Source organism: Caretta caretta, chromosome 2, assembly GCF_965140235.1.
Source record: "Caretta caretta isolate rCarCar2 chromosome 2, rCarCar1.hap1, whole genome shotgun sequence".
Taxonomy (NCBI): Eukaryota; Metazoa; Chordata; order Testudines; family Cheloniidae; genus Caretta; species Caretta caretta.
In genome coordinates this window covers 155,281,541-155,304,871 of record NC_134207.1, presented here as the reverse complement: position 1 = coordinate 155,304,871, position 23,331 = coordinate 155,281,541, and the positions used below count along the sequence as shown (strand labels likewise).

Here is a 23,331-nt window from a genome sequence, read left to right as displayed (position 1 = left end):
TTGTGGGTTTTTTTATTTGTTTGTTTTGCATTATTTTCTAGTAAGGCACAGATAACTAATATCTACTGATTAAAAGTCTATAATTAATGTTTCCAGTGCATGAAACTGAGAACTCTTCTAGTGATTACTTAATGTGGCATAGATAGTTAAATATTTACTTATAATATTACATCCAAAAATGACCATTAAGCTTTAAAATAAAGTAATCAAATGTTAGGACATTCCAGTAGTTAATATTACTAGAAATCAATGAGTCAGAAATGAGGAAATTCTAGAGTTATGGTTTATACTGCAATGTTAACTCATCCAGGTTGCACCTGTGAAATATGGTTAAATATAACCCCAAATGTATTTGTGTTATTTTATCTATTCAATAAAATATACAAGATGTGCAACATGGCTGAATTAACATTGCAGTATAAACAGTAACTATGGAATTTCCAAACTTTTCTCCTCTTGATTTATCATTCTCAACGTTGAAGCACTGCTAGTTTTTGCATTTAATATTTACAACATTTTGAAAAGGTAGGTGATTTAGGACCTGTTCCAATATCCGTGGGAAGTCAAAAGCTCCCTGTAATTTAATGGGAATTGGATCAGGCAGGCCCCTTTGTTACTAGGTGCAATGATCAGAATGTCTTCTAGTTTTCACTGGAGCTCCCCTTTAACATGCAGATTTTTGGATGCAACCGTGTACAGTATTTTCTCTTAATAATTTCCCATTTATCGTGGTCTAAACCCCACTCTGTACTAGAGAAAGTTATCCTTGCTTAATGTCTCATGGCAAATTCTTCAGTTACACCAGTGGAGTTACTCTGAATTTTCAGAAGTGAAACAGAGCAGAATTTGGCTCCAAGATTTTAATTCTTTGCCTTTATGTAGGAGATTTCCTGCCCTGCAAGCTGAATTCCACTGTGTAACACTGAGTCCTGTTTTGTTATTGTTATCCCTTTTTGACCCAAGCACCTAGCCAAACATTCAGAATCTGGTAGGTTATTCCAGTTAAGAGAAGAAATTGATCGTAGGTATTTCTTTGGTGCAGTTTTGCTTATTTACAAAAAACATACCAAGTCCCGTGTCTCTGAACACAGAAGGAATAAAATAGCAGGAAACAGCTTCTTTTGCTCACAGCACCAAGAACACTATTTTCATCCTGCACCTCTCACCCAAAAACCTCTCCTCAGGTTTCTTCCAGGGTCATACATAAGGCTGCGATTTAGTCTCCAGTATTTTTAGTAAAAGTCACGGACAGGTCAAGGGCAATAAACAAAAATTCACGGCCCGTGGTCTGTCCATGACTTATACTATAAATACCCTGACTAAACCTTGGAGTGGCTGTTGCTGCAGGGGGCCGCTGCTGTGGGGGGCGTGCCCATGAATCCCAGAGCGGTTGTAACTTGACCCATAAGAAGGTTACCCCAGCTCGTAACATCATTTTGCTGGGGGAGGGTTGTTAAAAGACACTCCTGTTTCGTAGGATAAGTGGAATTTTAAGGACTGCACTTAGTTGAGCATGTGACATGGGACACATTGAAAGCCCTGGGGTTGTGTTGTGCTGATATTGAATGGCTAGCAAAGAATGTTGTTCTTTGAGTGCTTTCTTATGTCGATTCCATTCTAGGTTTGTGCGCGCACGTGCATCATCATCGGCGATTTTTGCCTTAGCGGGATCCATAGGGTCAGCTGTGGCGCCCCCTTGAGTGCCGCACTCATACATCCCAATATTATGCGCCACCAGCCCTACGCCCTCTCAGTTCCTTTTTACTGCCCATGGTGGTTAGTCAGAGCGCCTTGGCTTGCATAGCAAGAACGTAAGCGGTTCTTAGCCCATTGTTAGTCCCATTCTATATAGTTTGTAGGTACTTAGTTAGCATTTAAAATAAGTGTTAGTTGTTAGTTTAGTAGTTAGAGTCCCAGCTGCAACTTCACCTTGGAGCGGGGCATGCCCCATTCCCTGGGCTTTAAGCTGTGTTTGTCATGCAGCTGGCCAATGCCTATCACTCACTCCAATAGCAGCTGTTTGAAGTGCTTGGGGGAATCCCATATAAAGGGTAAGTGCAGGATTTGCAAAGACTTTCGTCCCAGAACCCAAAAGGAGAGAGACATCTGCATGAGAGCCCTTCTGATGGAAGCCGTGCTGCGTCAGGTGTCAGAGCCCTCCTGACCGGATTCCACTCCTAGCACCTCGGCATCGGTGAGAAGCGCCTCACTGGCACCAGGAGCCTCCCAGCACCGTTCCCTCTCACTGGTGCCCAAGAAGCATCTGAAGAAAAAGGGCTTCCCATCACCATCCGAGAAGGGGAAGGGCGCTCTGGGCAAAGGACCTAGTTCAGGCCACATGCCCGCCCCGGAGCTACACTCAGAACCCCTAGCCCAGCCAAGGATCCAACTCCGACTCCCGGGAGCAGTAGGGGATCCCAGTTTCTACGTGGAGCTTCATTGCCTGAGACGGCCCAAGCTGCCAAAGACCTGGTGAGCCTACCAGTTCTGCAAATGTCGCACCAGGCACTGGAAGTGGCTACAGCCCTGCAGCCCAAGGGCAAGCCAGTCATGGGATCTCCCCAAAGGACAGAGGAGCACCATCGTCCCTGGATCACAGGCGTTCGTCCCCATTCCCAAGGCCTAGGACCTTGGTCGCCGGCTAGAAGGCCCAAGTCCCCAGCACTATGCTCTCCTTCCACAAGGCACAGATCCCTGGAATCGAGGCACCGGTCCCTGCGCTCCTGATACCAGACAGCCTCCTGCCTACGATCACCTTGGCGCAGATCTGTATCATCCAGGCAGTCTCCTAGGTGCCGGTCCCCGCCAGTGCAGGACTGCTCGCCACCGTGGCACTGATCTCCTCTGCCTCGATACCCCTCGAGGGACTGGCAGCAATCCCCGCCCTCTAGAGACCGGTCTCCAACAAGAGTTACACACAGGCACACACAGGCCTCCACAGCCCCACCCTGGTCACCAGAAGGAGACTGATCCGAGTCGGAGCTGGGGTTCAGCTCATCGCGAAGGGGTACAAATCCCCGTCGGCCCACGAGACCAGCACAGCACCAGCAGCATGGCAGCAGGGACAGTGGCCTGCTCAATGGCCATGTTGGAACCCTTGAGGGGTACCAGTGATGCTAGTTCCATACTCCCACCGCTCCTTTGTGGCTGCTTCGGACAAACCACCGGCACTGGGCTCAAACACAGTGCAGAATCCACCGCAGGGACAACTCAACAGGCACCAACACCCAAGGAGCTGTCTTCAGAAAGAGTAGGGGAACCCGCCCCTCTGCCAGTGACGCCCTTGTCGTCCTCGTCGCTGGACAAAGGGCCGGGCCCTCCCAGACTGGCATTCCCCCCGACAACTTTAAGGAGCACCAGGCTCTCCTTAAAAGGGTGGCAACCAACTTAAACCTCGAAATTGAGGAGTTGGAGGAGCAATCAGACTACTTGTTCAACGTCATATAGTTCCCCAGCCTGCATTGCACTACCTGTCCACCCCGGGGTCCTAAAGATTGCTAAAATGCTGTGGCAGACCCCATCTTTGATTCTGTCCAAAAGGGCAGACAAAAATATTTTGTCCCTGCAAAGGGGTTTGAATATCTCTTTACGCACCCACCAGTCGCTGGTCATGTCCGCAGTTAACAAGAGGAATAGACAGGGCCAGGTTAGCAGCACACCAAAAAATAAGGACGCCAAATTACTAGAACTCTTTGGCAGAAAGATTTATTCAATGGCCAGCCTACAATTCCAGGTATCCAACCACCAAGCCGTGTTGGGCAGGTACAATTTTAATTTATGTGACTCCCTTATCAAGTTCAGGGAGGCCCTTTCACAGGACCTGGCCCTCGAGTTTGCCACGATCCTGAAGGAGGGAAAAACGGTGGCAAAGGGCACTCTCTAGATGGCCTGGGATGCTACAGACTTGGCCTCCAGGGCGGTTGCCTCTGCGGTGGCCATCAGGTGCAGCTCTTGGCTACAGTCTTTGAGGTTATCCCAAGAGATGCAGGCCACAGTCCAGGAACTCCTGTTTGAGGGTGTGGGGTTCTTCTCTGAGCTCACTGACACCAGGCTGCATGGCCTTAAAGAATCCCAGGCCATCCTGCAAGTGCCGGGCCTCCACACTCCGTAGCAGGCCAGAAAGCAGTTCTGACCTCCTCCGCCTCAGTCCTGGGAAGTCTTCCTGGCAGGGTACCTACAGGAGAAAGGACAAAGACAAAGCATTTAAGCACTGCGACCCTTTATCCTCTCACTTGCCAGCTCAACCTGGTCCTTTGAAACACCATGGGGGCCAGAGACAGGAGTTTTGAAGGTGCATCCGAGGATGGCGCTCCAGTCAAGTACCTGGATCCACCCTCGCGTTCTTCCCTCAACTGCCTGCGCCCCTTCCAATCGACATGGTCATGAGTGACATCAGATCGTTGAGTGCTCCACACAATAACCTTGGGCTACACCCTACAATTCTCGACTGCCCCTTCCTCCCACCCCCCTTCCCCGTCCCTCTCCAGGGACCCTTCTCACGAGCAACTCCTCGCTCGGGATGTGGAAAACTTCCTAAGGTTGGGAGTGGTGGAGGCGGTCCCTTGGGATAAGAAGGAAAAAGGATTCTACTCCCAATATTTCCTAATCCCAATAGCAAAAGGGGGCCTAAGACTCATCCTGGACCTGCGTCACCTCAAAAAGCATCTCAAGAAGTTGAAGTTTTGCATTGTCTCCCTGGCCTCCATGATCCCCTTCCTGGTACGCTGCCCTCAACTTAAAGGATACGTATTTCCATATTTCCATTTTGCCAGGACACAGATGATTCCTCTGTTTTGTGTTGGGCCAGCACCATTTCCAATTCACAGCCCTGCTCTTTGGTCTCTCGTCAGCCCTCAGAGTGATTACAACGTGCATGGTGACAGTGGCCACTTACCTGAGGCATCAGGGTGTTCAAATTTACCCGTACCTCGGCAACTGGTTGATCAAGGGCAGGTCTCGGCATCAGGTGCGGCAGCACCACGATCTGGTTTTCTCCACATGTTGCGATCTAGGCCTATTGATAAACAAGAAAAATCAACATTAGTTCCAGTGCAGCGCATAGAGTTCATAGGAGCAGTCCTCAACTCTACTCGGGCCAGGGCCTTCCTCTCCGAAGCCCGATTCTGCGTTTTGTCAGACCTAATCTCACGTATGCAAACTCACCCTCTCACTACTGCTTACACATGCTTGAGACTGTTGGGCCACATGGCGGCCTGCACTTACATGCCTGGCTCCATCTCAGGCCCTACAGGCATGTCTGGCATCGGTCTACGTCCCCAACTGATACAACATAGACCAGGCAGTCAAGGGTCCAGACCGCATACTGTCATCATTCGCTTAGTGGTTGGACTCCACATCGGTGATGGAGGGAGTCCCCTTTGCGGCCACGACCTCATCAGTTACCCTGGTCTCCGATGCTTTGAGTCTGGGGTGGGAAGCTCATCTGGGCGATCTTGGCATGCATGGTCATTGGTCGAGTCACGATCGCTCCTTACACATAAATGTCAGGGAGCTCAGAATGGTACGCTTGGTACGCTTGGACAATACCACCACTGCGTTCTATATCATGCTGACGGACAATACCACCACTGCGTTCTATATCAGCAAGCAAGGCGATCCTCAGCCCTTTGCCAAGAAGTCCTCAGACTCTGGAATTTCTGTATTCAGCACGCAATTCAGCTCATGGCCGCTCACTTCCCTGGGGCCAGAAACACTTTGGCAGATCGCCTAAGCAGGACCTTCTCACCTCGCCACGAGTGGTCACTCCATTCAGAGGTGGTCAGCATCATTTTCCAAAGGTGGGGGACTCTTTCCTGCTTCTGTGGTTGTGGGCTCAGATGTACGCCTTCCCTCCAGTGCCATTAACCCATGAAGTCCTCGTGAAGATCAAGCAGGACAGAGCGAAAGTAATCATATTGCCGGCTTGGCCATGCTAGCACTGTTTCAGCACACTGCTGGACCTCTTGGTGGCCCCCCATTACAACTACCATTCCGGCCGGACCTGTTCTCTCGAACTATGGCAGACTGTTGCATCTGAACCTGACAGCACTGCATCTGACAGCCTGGCTGCTGCATGGTTGAATGTGGAAGAGCGGCTGTGCTTGGCTGGTATCCAACAGGTCCCGCTAGGCAGCAGAAAGCCCTCAACCAGAGCAATCTACCAAATGGAAATGGTTTACATGCTGGACTTTGGATAAAGGCATTCGACCCAAGAGGGCCTCACTGCAGTCAATCCTGGATTACCTCCTGCATCTTAAGCTCCAGGGTCTGTCTCTTTCATCTGTTAAGGTCCACTTGGCCACTATTTCAACTTTTCATCCTCCACTCGAGGGCAGGCCAGTTTTCGCCCATGATATGACTGCCAGGTTCCTCAAGGGCCTAGAGCACCTATACTGTCACATCAGGGACCCCATTCCTCCGGGGGACCTAAATCTTGTGCTGTTGCAGCTCATGGGAGCCCCCTTCAAGCCTCTGGCTTCCTGCTCCCTCCTCCTCCTCTCCTTGAAGGTCGCTTTCTTGGTGGCAATAACATCTGTCCACAGAGTCTCTGAGATTAGGGCACTTAGCTCAGAGCCACCCTACACAATGTTTTACAAGGACAAGGTCTAACTACGACCGCATCTGGCCTTCCTACCCATAAGTTTCATATGACTTAGGACATATTCTTACCTGTCTTTTTCCCTACATCGCATGAGTAGAAGGAGGAGCATGGGTTGCACTCTATGGATGTCAGAAGACCGCTAGCCTTCTACATTGAGAGGACCAAACCTTTCTTAAGTCACCGCAGTTATTCATCGCAGTGGCCCACAGGATGAAAGGTTGTCCAGTGTCAGCCCAGAAAATCTCATCTTGCATTACTGCCTGTATCCACTACTGCTATAAGCAGGCCACGGTGCCTCCTCCGGCAATTGTAACTGCCTACTCAACCAGGGCACAAGCCTCTTCAGCAGCTTTCCTAGCCCAAGTGCCAATCCAGGATATCTGAAAGGCTGCCATCTGGTTGTCCGTCCACATATTTACGTCACGTTATGCGTTTACCCAGCAGGCCCGAGACGATGCTGGCTTTGGTAGAGCAGTATTGCAACCTGTACGATCATGAACTCCGAGCCCACCTCCAGGGAAACTGCTTGTGAGACACCTAGAATGGAATTGACATGAGCAAGCAGTCGAAGAAGAAAAAATGGTTACCTACCTTTCATAATTGGTGTTCTTCGAGATGCGTTGCTCATGTCTATTCCATTACCCGCCCTCCTGCCCCTCAGTTGGAGTTGCCGGCAAAAAGGAACTTGAGAGGGCCTAGGGCCAGCGGCACCTAATAATATTGATGCATGAGTGCGACACTCAAGGAGGTGCCACAGCTGACCCTTCGGATACTGTTAAGGCAATAATCTCTGATGACTGCGCACATGAGTGCGCATGCACCTAGAATGAATAGACCATGAGCAACACATCTCAAAGAACATTTACGAAAGGTAGGTAACCTTTTTTTCCATTGCACCTACCTTGTTCTTTTTTCAGAAGTATATAGTTAGAGACCATACATCTGCAATACTTGATTAATAGTTTAATACATTTTATGTTATGCTTTTAAGAAAACGTGAGAAACAAGTCAAGTCTTTACATGCAATGTTTTTAGAATTCTTCATACCTAATTCAATGTCCAATGTTGCTTATTATACCAAATGAAACCTGTGTCAGCTGATCAGATTGGTTGACCATGACACATTTTTTAAAGGTTTTTAAATGATCAAACTTCAGCCAGTTAGAAACTCATGTATTTATAGAACTACAGTGTTTAAAAACAAAAAATACCTGAAGGCTCTTAAATTTCCTTTGTAACACTGTGTTGAATAGTATCTTTAAGAATATAAGAACGGCCATACTGGGTCAGACCAAAGGTCCTGTCTTCCGACAGTGGCCAATGCCAGGTGCCCCAGAGAGAATGTACAGAACAGGTAATCATCGAGTGATCCATTCCCTCTCACCCATTCCCAGCTTCTGGCAAACAGAGGCCAGGGACACCATCCCTGCCCATCCTGGCTAATATCCATAGTTCTTTTTTTAACCCTATTATAGTCTTGGCCTTTGCAACATCCTCTGGCAAAGAGTTCCACAGGCTGACTGTGCTATGTGTGAAGAAATACTTCCTTTTGTTTGTTTTAAACCTGCTGCCTATTAATTTCATTTGGTGACCCCTTAGTTCTTGTGTTATGAGGAGTAAATAGCACTTCCTTATTTACTTTCTCCACACCAGTCATGATTTTATAGATCTCTACAATATCCCCCCTTAGTCCTCTCTTTTCCAAGCTGAAAAGTCCCGGGCTTATTAATTTCTCCTCATACGGAAGCCATTCCATACCCTTAATCATTTTTGTTGCCCTTTTCTGAACCGTTTCCAAGTCCAATATATCTTTTTTGAGATGGGGCGACCACATCTGCATGCAGTATTTAAGATGTGATCGTAACATGGATTTATATAGAGGCAATATGATATTTTCCGTCTTATTACCTATCCCTTTCTTAATGATTCCCAACATTTTGTTCGCTTTTTTGACTGCTGCTGCACATTGAGTGGATGTTTTTAGAGAACTATCCACAATGACTCCAAGGTCTCTTTCTTGAGTGGTAACAGCTAATTTAGACCCCATCTAAATTATTATTTATATTTTCCAATGTGCATTACTTTGCATTTATCAGCATTGAATTTTGTTGCCCAGTCACCCAGGTTTGAGAGATCCTTTTGTAGCTCTTCGCAGTCCTCCTGGGACTTAACTATCTTGAGTAGTTTTGTATCATCTGCAAATTTTGCCACCTCACTGTTTATCCCTTTTTCCAGATCATTGATGAATATGATGAATAGGACTGGTCCCAGTACAGATCCCTTGGGGACACCACCTCTCTCCATTTACCTCTCTCCATTCTGAAAACTAACCATTTATTCCTGCTTTTTGTTTACTATCTTTTAACCAGTTACCAGTCCATGAGATGACTTTCCCTCTTGTCCCATGACAGCTTACTTTGCTTAAGAGCCTTTGGTGAGGGACCTTGTCAAAGGCTTTCTGAAAATCTAAGTTCACTATATCCACTGGATCCCCCTTGTCCACATGCTTATTGACCCCCTCAAAGAATTGAAAATGGAGCTTCGTGTTTTAGAAACGGGCCAGGGGACACCACCACTAATATGTGGTAAAGAGGAGTATCTTATGCGGTGGAGCAGTGGGTCCGTCTACAAAGCTTTTTAAACCTGGAAAAAGTGATCTAATTACGTGAGAGATCTAATTATGGTTTCCACAAATACTTGAGTCAGTCCTTTAAGGACCTGTGTATGGATCTGTTCACACTACATAACCAGGGCAAAACCCATTGGTGTGAACTGAAGATGAAATACTGCAACAGAAGCTTGGGATAGATATCAAAAACATGAGCCAAAAATATTTGACAGTAACTGCAGATTTAGTATACATAACTGGTTATAAAACTATCCAGTTCCCGCTGTACGGATTAGTGACACTTCATCTCTTGCCTATTGTGAGGCATTTTCCACTATCCATGAAGGGTATATAATTTTTCTTTCAAACTCATATAACATATTTTTATGTTTCTGATGTCTTTGTTAAACAGGATGCTGCTCCCACAGAATCTTTATTGAACTGGCAGGACTACGAAGGACGAACCCCCCTTCATTTTGCAGTTGCTGATGGGAATGTGGCAGTGGTTGATGTCCTGACCTCTTATGACGGCTGCAATGTGACATCTTATGACAACCTCTTTCGAACTCCTCTTCACTGGGCAGCTTTACTGGGTGAATTGAATAACACTGAATGCAAAACTTACTTAGGGCCATTGTCAGTTTTTTATCCTGTCTCCTATTACTATTAAATTCTTGCCTGGCACTATGCTAACTAATCTTTGTAGAATAATTATGATAGGCTATCAGACTAATTGGGAAGCAAATTCCAGAGACTGAGAACCTCCACTGAAAATGTCCTATACCATCAGACCATGCATTCAAATCTAAGAGCAGTTACTCAGAGCATATTAGCTATTCTCATTTTAAATGGGATGCATAGGTGGAAAGGCAGTTTCTCAGGCCTCAAACCAACCAGGACTTTAAAGATCAATATCAACAATTTGAATTACATCCTAATGCTTAGGGGGAGCCATTGCACTGTTTGGATCACTTGTGTTTTATGCTTCCTATAGCTAACACAACTGAGCAAGTGGGCCACCTCGTTCTGCACCAACTGTTCCTTCAGAATGAACTTCAAGGGTAACCTCTCATTGAGTCCATTAGAATAATCCCATCTGGAGGTACCTAGAGACTCAGCCCAGAGGAACAGAGAAAAGCAGCTGCAGCAGGTACAGCTACACCATGAGTGGTCAGTCGGAGGAAGATAAGGCCCAAATGGGGTTACCTTTCTCACTCATCAGAATCAGATCCAGAACTATTTTTAAGGGAGAGCCCCCACTACCACCACCTTTGGAGGCTCCCAGAGCTTTGTGGCTTGGGGAATGAAGAAACTCCTAGGATGATCCACTCAGCAGGAGCAGAGACAAGCACCCAGAGTAGGGACTTTCAGACACTGATGATGTCATCAGTAACTACTTTTTAGAGTTTTTACTCTGGACGGTGTTTTCCTTCACTGATTAGCTGCTTGCTCCAATGCCTTCCCACCCCCTCCCTCACAGTCTCTTTACTTCAGCCCCAATTCACTTTCTTTCCATGCTCCTCCTCTTTCCCTCTCTTTTCTTAGCCCCCTCCCTTCGGTGTTCCCTCTCCCTCTTTCCATGTAGCTAATCCCAATTCCAGCAAAAACCCCACTCTCTCTCAAAAAAAAAAAAAAAGTGGAACTAACAAGATGTTTGCAAACCATCATGTTTTTCACTCTGCTTATATGTTTTATTCCTTCCCTCAATCCATTTTTTGTCTTGTCTGTTATACTGTAAGCTTTTCAGGACAGAAACCATTTCTTATTCTGTGTTTGTACAGTTCCTAACGCACTGGGGCCCAGATCCCTACTGGTCTCCTTAAACACTAGCACAGTACCAATGAGAGATAATTACGCAGATAACTGTGACAAAACCACATCAGAGAGAGTTGTTTGTAACCATCATGTGAAATAAATAAGCATGACCTTTCTGGCAACCAAAGCAAGGAGTAATAAGGGATCCAGAAGATCCCCTAAATGGTGAACCTCGTTGACAAAGGATGTGCACGCCCCTGCAATCATAAGCTCTAGCATTGTGGAGGAAGGATGTTCTATTGGTTATGGGCACTAGCCTGGTACTTGGCAAATCTAGGTTCCTGTAAGTCCAGCTTCCTGTAAGACCTTGGACAAATCACTTAGTTTCTCTGTGCTTAAGTTATCCATCTATGAAATGGGGCTGATAATGCTTTCCTTTTTCACAGACGATATTAAAGCTTGTAAGTGATATTAAAGATTATATTGGTGATATTAAAGATTGTAAGTTAGTCAGAGACTATAGTAATGGGAGTCAGATAATTACCTTAGATAAATCTAGATCCTGCCTCCAGTCATCCAGAGATTTGTGAGGATTGAACTTCAGTTCACCTTCTTCTAAATTTCTGTCTTAATCAGGCTTCAGAGTAGCAGCTATGTTAGTCTGTATTCGCAAAAAGAAAAAGAGTACTTGTGGCACCTTAGAGACTAAATAAATTTGTTAGTCTCTAAGGTGCCGCAAGTACTCCTTTTCTTTTTGTCTTAATCAGGAATTTCCAAAGACATCACAGCTCCCAGGTTGGATAAGAACATAAGAATGGCCATACTGGATCAGACCAATGGTCCAACTAGCCCAGTGTCCTGTCATCCAACAGTGTCCAGTGCCAGGTGCTTCAGAGGGAATGAACAGAACAGGCAATCCTCAAGTGATTCATCCCCTGTTGCCCATTCCCAGCTTCTGGCAAACAGAGGCTAGGGACACTTCAGAGCATGGTTTTGGATGAGAGAGACAGAACTGTATGTTATCTGTATACTGCCCCCCAAGCAGACCCACAAAAGCATTGAATTGGAGGGGTGACTGACTAGGTCCCAGAAGAGCACTGTACAGGAGAGCCCTTGAAAGAGATGAGCAGTTACCAAACGTCACTCTCCTGGATCTTTAAGAAGAAGGAACAGAATCACTGAAGTGCCAGCCACTACTGCTATGGTCTGTGGTTGAGTTAACAGAACCTCTTGAACAGAGATATCTAAAAGCATCAGCGTGGACACCTAACATTTGTCCATTGCTAAAACTAAATCATTAGCCAAATGAAATCAGTGCAATCTGTGTACTATATCATGGCTGAAAAGTTGGTTGAGAGGGATGACAGATGTCCATGGACTCCAGAGGATACTGGTGTTGCCTGGTCAGCATATTTTCAATAACCTTACCGCAAAAAGGTGGGTTAGAAACAAGTAATAGTTGTAAAGTTTGTCACTATCAAGAGGCTATGTCTTGAGCAAGGGCCTAACAACCTCTCATTTACAAGAAGCTGGCACCCTACCCTCCTGTAGGGGCATTAAGGATCTCAAAGAACAGTAGAACCAATAGGCCAGATCTTTAGCAGGTCTAAACCTGCTCTGTTTAAGTCAATGGAGTTATGCCAGTTTACACCAGCTGAGGATATAATCATTCATATTACTGATTGCATATGATTTTAGAGCTGGCTCTTCTCTCCTCACAAGGGTTTTTCAAAGCTTAATAAGTTAAACTTTGCACTTCACCTGAAATTGCAAAATGTTACATTTGTGATAAGTAGTATAATGAAAACTTTAGCATGAAAAGGAACTGATTTGTTTTGATTCCAGAACTTGTGAGTAGCAGCAGTGCTCAGTAGATGAATATCAAGTTCTCTGAAACTGTAGGTATACTAAATGGCTTTATTTGTGAACGAGTGCAGCAACCAGAAGAAACACTGATGTCCCTGCTCCTCTCTGATATACCAGTCATTTAATGTGAAGAACACATTACTTCAAGTTATGAAGCTTTGCAAAATTCTGCTAATAAGACCTTTTCAGGCACTGTGAGGGCAAATGGGCATCTTTTGTCTCCATGAGATAGTGTGTGATATTCATCTCTCATGCTACTACCTTTTCCCTCCCAAAACCCGCAGTTCAGCCAGGAAAAAATACAGTTGGATTTTTTTATCTTTCTAATGTTGCTATTACTGACTTTTTTCCATTAACATATCCAGTCTGAGTCTCTGTAAGGCCAGTTCTACACTACAAAATGTTGTCAGCATAGCTATTCAGTGAGGAGTGTGAAAAAACACACCTACCAGCTGACGTAGCTTTGTCAGCAAAACCCCAGTATAGACACAGACAAGGTCACAGACAAGGTCAACTCTCACACTGCTGTCCTGGGCAACACAGCATGGGGAAGAGGTGAGCAGCCCTCCTTGGTGAAAGAACAGGTTAAGGACTATTCAGAAAAGCTGGACATGCACAAGTCCAGGGGTCCAGACCTAATGCGTCCGAGGGTGCTGAGGGAATTAGCTGATGTGATTGCAGAGCTGTTGGCCATTATCTTTGAAAACTCATGGTGATCGGGGGAGGTCCCAGCCGATTGGAAAAAGGCAAATATAGTTCCCATCTTTAAAAAAGGGAAGGAGGAGAACCCGGGGAACTACAGACCGGCTAGCCTCCCCTCAGTCCCTGGAAAAATCATGGAGCACGTTCTCAAGGAAACGATTTTGAAGCACTTGGAAGAGAGGAAGGTGATCAGGAACAGTCAACATGGATTCACCAAAAGCAAGTCATGCCTGACCAACCTGATTGCCTTCTATGATGAGATAACTGGTTCTGTGGATATGGGGAAAGCAGTGGACATGATATATCTTGACTTTAGCAAAGCTTTTCAAACAATCTCCTACAGTATTCTTGCTAGCAAGTTAAAAAAGTATGGATTGGATGAATAGACTATTAGGTGGAGAGAAAGCTGGCGAGATTGTTGGGCTCAATGGGTAGTGATCAACGGTTCGTTGTCTAGTTGGCAGCTGGTATCAAGCGGAGTGTCCCTGGGGTCGGTTCTGGGGCCGGTTTTGTTCAAATCTTTATTAATGATCCGGATAATGGGATAGATTGCACCCTCAGCAAGTCTGCAGATGATACTAAGCTGGGGGTGGAAGTAGGCACACTGGAGGGTAGGGATAGGGTCCAGAGTGACCAAGACAAATTGGAGGATTGGGCCAAAAGAAATGTGATGAGGTTCAACAAGGACAAGGGCAGAGTCCTGCACTGAGGACGGAAGAATCCCATGCTACAGGCTGGGAACCGACTGGCTAAGTGGCAGTTCTGCAGAAAGGAACCTGAGGATTACAGTGGATGAGAAGCTGGATATGAGTCAGCAGTGTGCCCTGGTTGCCAGGAAGGCTAACGGCATATTGGGCTGTATTAGTAGGAGCATTGCCAGCAGATTGAGGGAAGTGATTATTCCCCTCTATTCGACACTGGTGAGGCCACATCTGGAGTATTGTGTCCAGTTTTGGGCCCCCCCACTACAGAAAGGATGTGGACAAATTGGAGAGAGTCCAGCAGAGGGCAACGAAAATTATCAGGGGGCTGGGGCACATGACATGGGGCTTGTTTAGTCTGCAGAAGAGAAGAGTGAGGGGGGATTTGATAGTAGGGTGACCAGATGCTAAATCCAAAATATCGGGACTGCCGCAGGGGGAGCGCCTTTTCAATTGTTACACTCACCCGGCACGTTCGGCGGTGGGAAATAAATCTTGCTGACGAAGAAAGAAGTGCCCGCCGACGAAGTGCCACCAAAGACCCAGATGTGCCGGGTGACTATAACAATTGAAGAGGCACTCCCCATGCCTCTCACCGCTGCCTAAGCGCAAAAAAAAAAAAAAAAGCTGCACCCGAAACAAAGTATCGGGACAAACTGCTCAATATTGGGATAGTCCCGATTTATCGGGACGTCTGGTCACCCTATTTGATAGCAGCCTTCAACTACCTGAAGGGGGGGTTCGAAAGAGGATGGAACTCGGCTGTTCTCAGTGGTGGCAGATGACAGAACAAGGAGCGATGATCTCAAGTTGCAATGGGGGAAGTCTAGGTTGGATATTAGGAAACACTATTTCACTAGGAGGGTGATGAAGCCCTGGAATGGGTTACCTAGTGTTAGGGGGTTTATTCCTTCACCCACTTACTTCCCTGGTCCTTCTCGCATGAACAGAGAGCAACAATACCCGAAATCCAAAGGTGCAAACAATTCGATGTTTATTGGGGTGAACTTCCAGCAAGCTTAAATACAAGTTCCTTTTTCCTTATTTTCGAATCCCAACTTACTTCCTGTTTGCCCCTAATTTATATAGTAATATTCTTAGCTATACCTTAACCAATCATTCTACTGAAATTTAACTAACCAATCCTAACATATTGTAACATGATTAGCTAACCAATTATATCCCACCACCTTAATTAGTTTACACCCAGTAAAATTAATTATACAGCAGACAGAAACAATCACAGAACCAGACAGAGACCATGCCAATAAACAATAGCAAAGTGGGAACTATAATGACAAAACAATACAGAAGTGAGGATTTCACATCCCAGCTATTGATAAGTGAGTTCTTGCTGGACAGGATGCTATCAAACTAAGTTTCCTTTTACATTTTCTAGGCACTTCCCTTTCTCTGGAGGTGATAGGAATACAATCCTGTCCTGATAGTGCCTGACAGCCCAATAGCACCTTATTTCAGTGTGACTAGTTTGGAATGTGAGGATGTGACTGTTCCCTTCCTAGCTTATGGCTGCCTCTGCTGCTTAGCCAAAGGCCTTAGCCTAAGAACAGGGCCTCAAACTGTCACAGTAAGAGAAGGCCCTTACACCAGCAGACAGTGATTTTGATTCTTTCTTTTATACCTCTAGAACTAGCCAAGTGATAAGAATACCCCTAAATTCTTAAAGTACAGGCCTTTGCAGACAGGCCTGATTATCTATATCCTAACACTCCACCCCCTTTTTTTTTTTTTTTTTTTTCTTTTGGGATCCTCCTGCCCAGGTATCCCTGGAAAAACATAGGACATATGGCGACACATTTCCTGATAGGGCCAGGCATCAAGGTGGAAGGTGTCGATGCTCCATCTGTCCCACTGCCCCTTGTGTAGTACCATGCCCTGCACCTTCTCTCGTACGGGCATACCACACCTATTCCAATTAGTGTTCCAGACTTCCCAGTATAGTGGGCCCGAGAAGGTTGGGTCCGGGTTGTCTAGTACACTTGGGGGCGGGGCTTACTACATTACTTATAGGTTATAATTAGTGGCTGTTCTCTAGGGGGTTGTGCCCCCCTTGATCGTTTCCATATGCAAAGTAACACAATGTAACAGAGGTGGGTGCTGCAACTTAGGGGCGCCCTGGGAGGCGTCCTGTCCATGTTCTCAGTTTAGGACGGGATGCATCTGGTCGCCCCACGCTCCAGGGGCAATCGAAGGGAGTCCCATGAGGGATTTTTTGATAGACACTGGAGCAGCCATCAGTTTAACCACATGGGGGCAGGGGAGACCCTCAGAAGGGACTGTGACAATTGTAGGGGCAACGGGAGGGGAGACACAGTTAACCCTGAGGTGGGGACAAATCAAAGGAATCTGGGGGAAGGGGAGATTATGTGGGGTTGTAATGATATGCTTAATCTGTTGGGGGCAGGAGATTTACACAAACTGGGACTTGTACTGGATTTAGCCAATTGGGTGTGTTTACTGGGGCAAACGCAGGACGGTCAGGGCTATACCATTCCCATGGGGATAGCCACTATGACCATTAAAGGGGCATATGCCCTCCCACCACCCCCGGCTGGGTGGGAACACATCCCTGTGTGGGCGAAGGATAACCTGGATTGTGGGACCCTCCCCCACAGAAACAGTACCCTATTCCTCGGGAGGCGTTGGCAGAGGTGGGAGCAACTATTGGGGAGTTGGAACAGAGGGGACTGATTCGGGCAGTTGCATTCCCTTGTAATGCTGCTGTGTAGCCCGTGAGGAAGCCAAATGGTACCTGGCGCCTCACTGTGGATTACAGGGCACTAAATGCTCTGGCCAATTCGCCAGCCTCGGTGGTGGCAGCGTACCCTGAAATGTTGGCTCGTATTGGACCCCAATTCTGAATTTTCACAGTTTTGGACATAGCTAATGGGTTTTGGTCTCTGCCACTAGCTACCTCATGTCAACATAAAACTGCATTCACATGGGAGGGCAGACAATTCTGCTGGACAGTCCTACCCCAGGGATATAGGGACTCCCCTGCAATTTTTCACAGATACATGAGACAGGCTCTGGAGGGGGTGGATTCAGCAAGGTGCATACAATATGTAGACGACCTGTTGCTGATGTCAGGGACAGAGGAAGAAGACAGGGAACTAACTGAGCAGGTCCTGCAAGCTTTGGCAAGAGCAGGATTGAAGGTCAATGGGAAAAAGGCTCAGATGGGACAGACAAGAGTGACCTACTTAGGAGTGGAAGTGTCTCAGATGGGAAGGGAAATCGATAAGGGACGGGTGCAACTGATCCAGTCCCTGCCACTGCCTACGGATGTTAAAAGCTTGCAAAGTTTTCTGGGTCTAACTGGATTTTGCAGGGATTTTGTGGCCAATTATGCAGAAATAGCCCAGCCTCTATTTGACCTAACCCGAGCCTCAACTTGGGAATGGTCAGAAGAGTGTACTGAGGCAGTGAGAGTGCTAAAGGAAAACCTGGCCAGTGCTCCAGTGCTGGCCTCCCCGGATGGGGAGAAATTCTTTTATCTGTATCCTTTGGTATCGGACACTACCATTGGTTGTGCATTAACACAGGAGTATGGAGCAAAGGACCTACCTGTGGCCTTTGCCTTCTGACTTTTGAGTGCTGTGGAATTGAAGTATGGATGGTGTGAAAAGGTGCTGTTGTGCTCCTACTGGGGGGGGTAGGGAAATTTAAATACTTTACGGGAATGCAGAAAGTAATAGTCCGATCTCATCATGACCCCCTGCGGCTGTTAAACATGCACACTATCTTACAGGGACAAGTGAGTGGACAGCGTATTGCTAAATGGTTGCTGGCTCTACAGGCAGAAAACATTAAAGCAGAGGTGTTAAAGGACCCCATAGTCTGGGTAGCTGGATTACATCTGGCTGGCACCCCACACCAATGTGAAGCCAGCCCAGGTAAAACCCAACATCAGGTGTTTCGGGCGGCTAACCCCAATCAGGTAAAAGAGGGGACACTGGTATGGTTTTTGGATGTATCAAGTTGTAGGTATCAAGGGGGATGGAAAACTGCAGGCTTAGCTGTTGTGGGAATCAGAGGCAATGAGACAGTCAGCACCATTGGTTTCTCACTAGAAGCAAAGTCAGCTCAGGAGGCAGAACTGGCAGCCTTGATAACAGCTTTAAATGAAGTGGATCCCAAATTTGAGCCAGAATGTTGGGTGGTGGTAGATTCAGATTATGTATTTCGTGGTGCCACATTAATGCTGAGATGGTGGGCAGATAATCATTTCAGGGCAACAGACGGCTCCACAATCAAGCATGCTACCTGGTGGAAGCGAGTGGAGGAGCTCAGTCACTGTTTTACACGGATCAATGTGGTAAAGATAAAGGCACACAAGAAAACAGGACCCCTAAGCAAAGGAAATAATCTGGCCGATGTAGAGGCCAAGTGGGCTGCAACAGAGGCACTCCCATGGCCCTGGGAGCCAGAAGAGAGTGTGCTTGTAGCAGTGTTAACAAGAAGCGGGGTGGATACAGATCGGGGAGGGCGAATTCGAGAGTTGCAGGAATCTGACCCAGGACTGGAAGGCATCATGAAACCTGGGGACAGGCATGTGCCAAAGGTGGAACTAATGGAAGGGATTTGGTGTGTCTTAACAATTGAGGGACCGGTAATGTTGTGCCCTCAGGGAAGTCGGACGGCTTTCTTAAGCTGGGTGCATGGAAGCTTGGCAGGGGGACACCCCGGGTTTGAGGAGGCACTGGGAACTTTAAAAAGGTTGTGCTGGTGGCCAGGAATGGCAGCTGATTTAAAATCACATCTGGAACGTTGTTTGGACTGTGCCAGGCACAGCCCACCTCACAAGGTGCTAAGGGGAGAATTAATGATACAAACCCCAAGGGGACCATGGGAAAGAATACAGATTGATTACACAGGACCCCTACCACCAGATCACAGAAAAAAAACGATTCATGTTGGTGGTAGTGGATGCTTTCAGCCGGTGGGTGGAAGCTTTCCCCACAAAGTATCAAACTGCCCGGGTAACTGCTACAATACTGGTAAATGAGGTATTCACTCACTGGGGGGTCCCAAAGGTGATTGACTCAGACCAAGGAGCTGCTTTTCGGTCAGATCTGTTAGGGGAGCTATCAGCCCTCACTGGAATTACACAGTTGTTCCATATTGCTTATCACCCCCAGGCTGCGGGGCAGGTGGAAAGCATGAACCGCACCATTAAAAGTGAGCTAAGAAAGGGAGTGGAAATCAGAGGAAAAAACTGTCACAGTAAGAGAAGGCCCTTACCCCAGCAGACAGTGATTTTGATTCTTTCTTTTATACCTCTAGAACTAGCCAAGTGATAAGAATACCCCTAAATTCTTAAAGTACAGGCCTTTGCAGACAGGCCTGAATATCTATATCCTAACACCTAGAGATGCAATCTCCTTCCTTAAAGGTTTTTAAGGTCCAGCTTGACAAAGCCCTGGCTGGGATGATTTAGTTGATGTTGGTCCTACTTTGAGCAGGGGTTTGGACTAGATGACCTCCTGAGGTCTCTTCCAACCCTAATCTTCTATGATTCTATTATTTTTCTATGCCAAGAGAAGAGTGATTCTGTAAGCACAGCCAATGTTATATTCAGGGTAGTGGTATTAACATGTCGATAGAAAAAATCCTTCTGTCATCTTATGCTGTATCTGTGCTCTGGGGCTCCATCTGTATAGCTGTACCAACATAGCTATACCAGCAAAGCATTTGTAGTATAGACAAGGCCAAAGTTATAAAGTTGTATATACAAACGCTGTACGTTTTATAAGTTATCAAACACAGAACTGGGGACATAAACCTTGTACTTTCATCATTCATTAAGTTTCTCTTTGAAACACTAGCCACATGTTCCATGTATCGCCTGTTAATGAAAGTTTTAGTCTTTGTGGCCATCATCTCAGCCAGAAGGGTAGATGAGCTTGGAGCCCGACTGGCAGAGCCTCCATTCTCTATATTCCATAAGTACAAAGTCTCATTAGGATTACTTCCAAAGTTCACCCCAAAGTACTTTCAGAGTTCCAGTTAAACCAGTCAGTCCACTTCTCTGTTTTTTCCCTGAAGTCACATGCATCTGAGGAGGATAGAAGACTTCATTCCTTCGACATATGACGAGCCTTGGCCTGCTACCTGTAAAGGATTAAACCAATCAAAAAATCACCTAAACTGTTTCTCGCCATAGCAGAATGACTCCAAAGTCAAGCTATATCTCCCCAGAGGATCTCTAAATGGATCTCGGGCTCTATCCTACTCTTCTACCAGCTGTCACATCTTCCTCCCCTCATGGATAAGGGCTTATTCTACAGGAGCACTAGCGAAATCAGTGGCATCGCTTCAGGATGTGCCTCTACTTGACATTTGCAAGGTAGCTAAATGGAGTTCCATCCACACATTCATGAGACATTAGGCTCTAATACAGGACTCCTTAGGTGATGCATCCTTTGGCTCAGCGGTCCTTTAAATGACTCTGCAACCTGCATCCTCGCACTCTACTTGAGTACTGCTTGTCATTCATCTGCAATGGAATGCACATAAGGACCAGCACTAAAAAGAAGAGAAGGTTAATTATCTTATAGTAACTGGAGGTTCTTTGAAATGTATACACCATCTGTATGCCACTACTCGTCCTCCTTCCCCTCTGCTTCAGATCATTCCTGGATTTACAGTAGAGAAGGAACTGGAGAGGTGATTGTATTGCTCCACCCTTTATACTAGGGGTGGCCAACCTGAGTCTGAGAAGGAGCCAGAATTTACCAATGTACATTGCCAAAGAGCCACAGTAATACATCAGCAGCCCCCCACATCAGCTCCATCCCCCAGCACTTCCTGCCCACCAGCAGCCCCACCAGTCAGCACCTCCCATCTGCTGCAATCAGCTGTTTTGCATGCTCAGGAGGCTCTGGGGGGATTGGGGGAGGAGTGAGGGCATGGCAGACTTGGGGGAAAGGGGCAGGGGCCTTGAGGGAAGGTATGGAGTGGGGGCAGGGCCTGGGGCAGAGATGGGGGTTGAGCAGTGAGCACCACCCAGCACATTGGAAAGTTAGCATCTGTAGCTCCAGCCCCAGAGCCAGTGCCTATGCAAGGAGCCGCATGTTAACCTCTAAAGAGCCGCATGCAGCTCTGGAGCCACAGGTTGGCCATCCCTGCTTTATACCCTTGGCTCAAGGCACAACAAGAGCAACGGCACATGCACAGACCAACAGACGCTCGTTGCAAGAATTCTCCAACTCCAGGCACATAAAGTGCATGTGCACCCACAGTGGAATACAAATAGGGACCACACATCTCAAATAACCTCCAATATCTGTAAGGTAAGTAACTTTCTCATGTAGAATTCATTTAATGAGTTGGAACATAGAGTTGAAATAATGGGTGTGCTTGGGGAAACTGGAGTTTTGGGGGAAGAAATTAGAATGCTTACAAGAAGTTTTTCAAATGATTGCAAGAAATAATATCCAGAGGCCAAATCTTGAGGTTTTTAGTTGTTTTTCATGTCGTTCTCAGTCAGATTACCATGATCTTCAATGGGAATTCTGCGTGAATAAAAACTGAGTAAGGACCTCCAGGCTTGATTCCTACAACACACTGTACCTTGAAATGAAATTGCTGGTTTAAGCAACCCGAGCAACCAAAAGCACATCATCCCAGACCACGGCTCACTTTGCTGCCTTGAGCTGACCACTGGGTCAAATTCAAGGTTTTGGTTGTATCCATCTCACTTATTACAGTATAGTAGACTGTTGTCTAACAAAGTACTATTGATGGTGTAGTAATAAACTATAATAGCCTTTTGTCTTTTACTATAGATTCTAAGTGGCCTTTTCCGCAGTTTCATTTCCCCAGGCCATCATGGTTCCCTGGTGGCCTGCAAAAGATGAGGGTAGAAGGAACAGTGAAACTAGAGCACCATTGGCAAAAACAGCATGCCAAGTTGGACAATTGCAACATAAAGCTCATGTGAAATCTTATGATTTTATTTGAATGTCCCAGCATTTATTAATGTTTCTTGTGTAGGAAAGAAGACTTCAGAGCAAAGCAACTAGTCAGCTGCATACGTTATTCATATGTTAATTTCTGCTCTTTTGTCAGGCCATGCACAGATTGTTCATCTCCTGTTAGAAAGAAATAAGTTTGGAACAATCCCATCTGATAGCCAAGGGGCAACACCCTTACATTATGCAGCACAGAGCAACTTTGCTGTAAGTATGGTATATCTGAAACATAAAGCAAAGTATTTTAAAATATAACATAGATTATACAAATTATTGTCTAATAATAATTATCATGTATCAAGCGGAGTGCCCCAGGGGTCAGTCCTGGGGCCGGTTTTGTTCAACATCTTTATTAATGATCTGGATGATGGGATAGATTGCACCCTCAGCAAGTTCGCAGATGATACTAAGCTGGGGGGAGAAGTAGGTACACTGGAGGGTAGGGATAGGGTCCAGAGTGACCTAGACAAATTGGAGGATTGGACCAAAAGAAATCTGATGAGGTTCAACAAGGACAAGGACAGAGTAGAGTCCTGCACTGAGGACGGAAGGATCACTTGCACCACTACAGGCTGGGGACCGACTGGCTAAGTGGCAGTTCTGCAGAAAAGGACCTGAGGATTACAGTGGATGAGAAGCTGGATATGAGTCAGCAGTGTGCCCTGGTTGCCAGGAAGGCTAACGGCATATTGGGCTGCATTAGTAGGAGCATTGCCAGCAGATTGAGGGAAGTGATTATTCCCCTCTATTCGGCACTGGTGAGGTCACATCTGGAGTATTGTGTCCAGTTTTGGGGCCCCCCCTACTGAAAGGATGTGGACTAATTGGAGAGAGTCCAGCGGAGGGCAATGAAAATGATCAGGGGGCTGGGGCACATGACTTACAAGGAGAGGCTGAGGGAACAGGGCTTGTTTAGTCTGCAGAAGAGAAGAGTGAGCGGGGATTTGATAGCAGCTTTCAACTACTTGAAGGGGGGTTCCAAAGAGGATGGAACTTGGCTGTTCTTAGTAGTGGCAGATGACAGAACAAGGAGCAATGGTCTCAAGTTGCAGTGAGAAAGGTCTAGGTTAGATATTAGGAAACACTATTTCACTAGGAGGG

The 23,331-nt window shown here is 46.4% G+C and overlaps 1 protein-coding gene across 3 annotated transcripts in view; it reads left to right on the top strand.

Moving 5' to 3' along the window:
* INVS (inversin) overlaps positions 1-23,331 on the top strand; it is a 221,014-nt gene that overhangs the window by 117,624 nt on the left and 80,059 nt on the right. For all 3 annotated transcript variants that reach the window (XM_048839416.2, XM_048839415.2, XM_048839414.2), the window contains 2 exons: positions 9,622-9,802; positions 22,328-22,437. In XM_048839416.2, the coding sequence (XP_048695373.1) occupies positions 9,622-9,802; positions 22,328-22,437 (291 nt within the window). The remainder of the gene's footprint in view (positions 1-9,621; positions 9,803-22,327; positions 22,438-23,331) is intronic.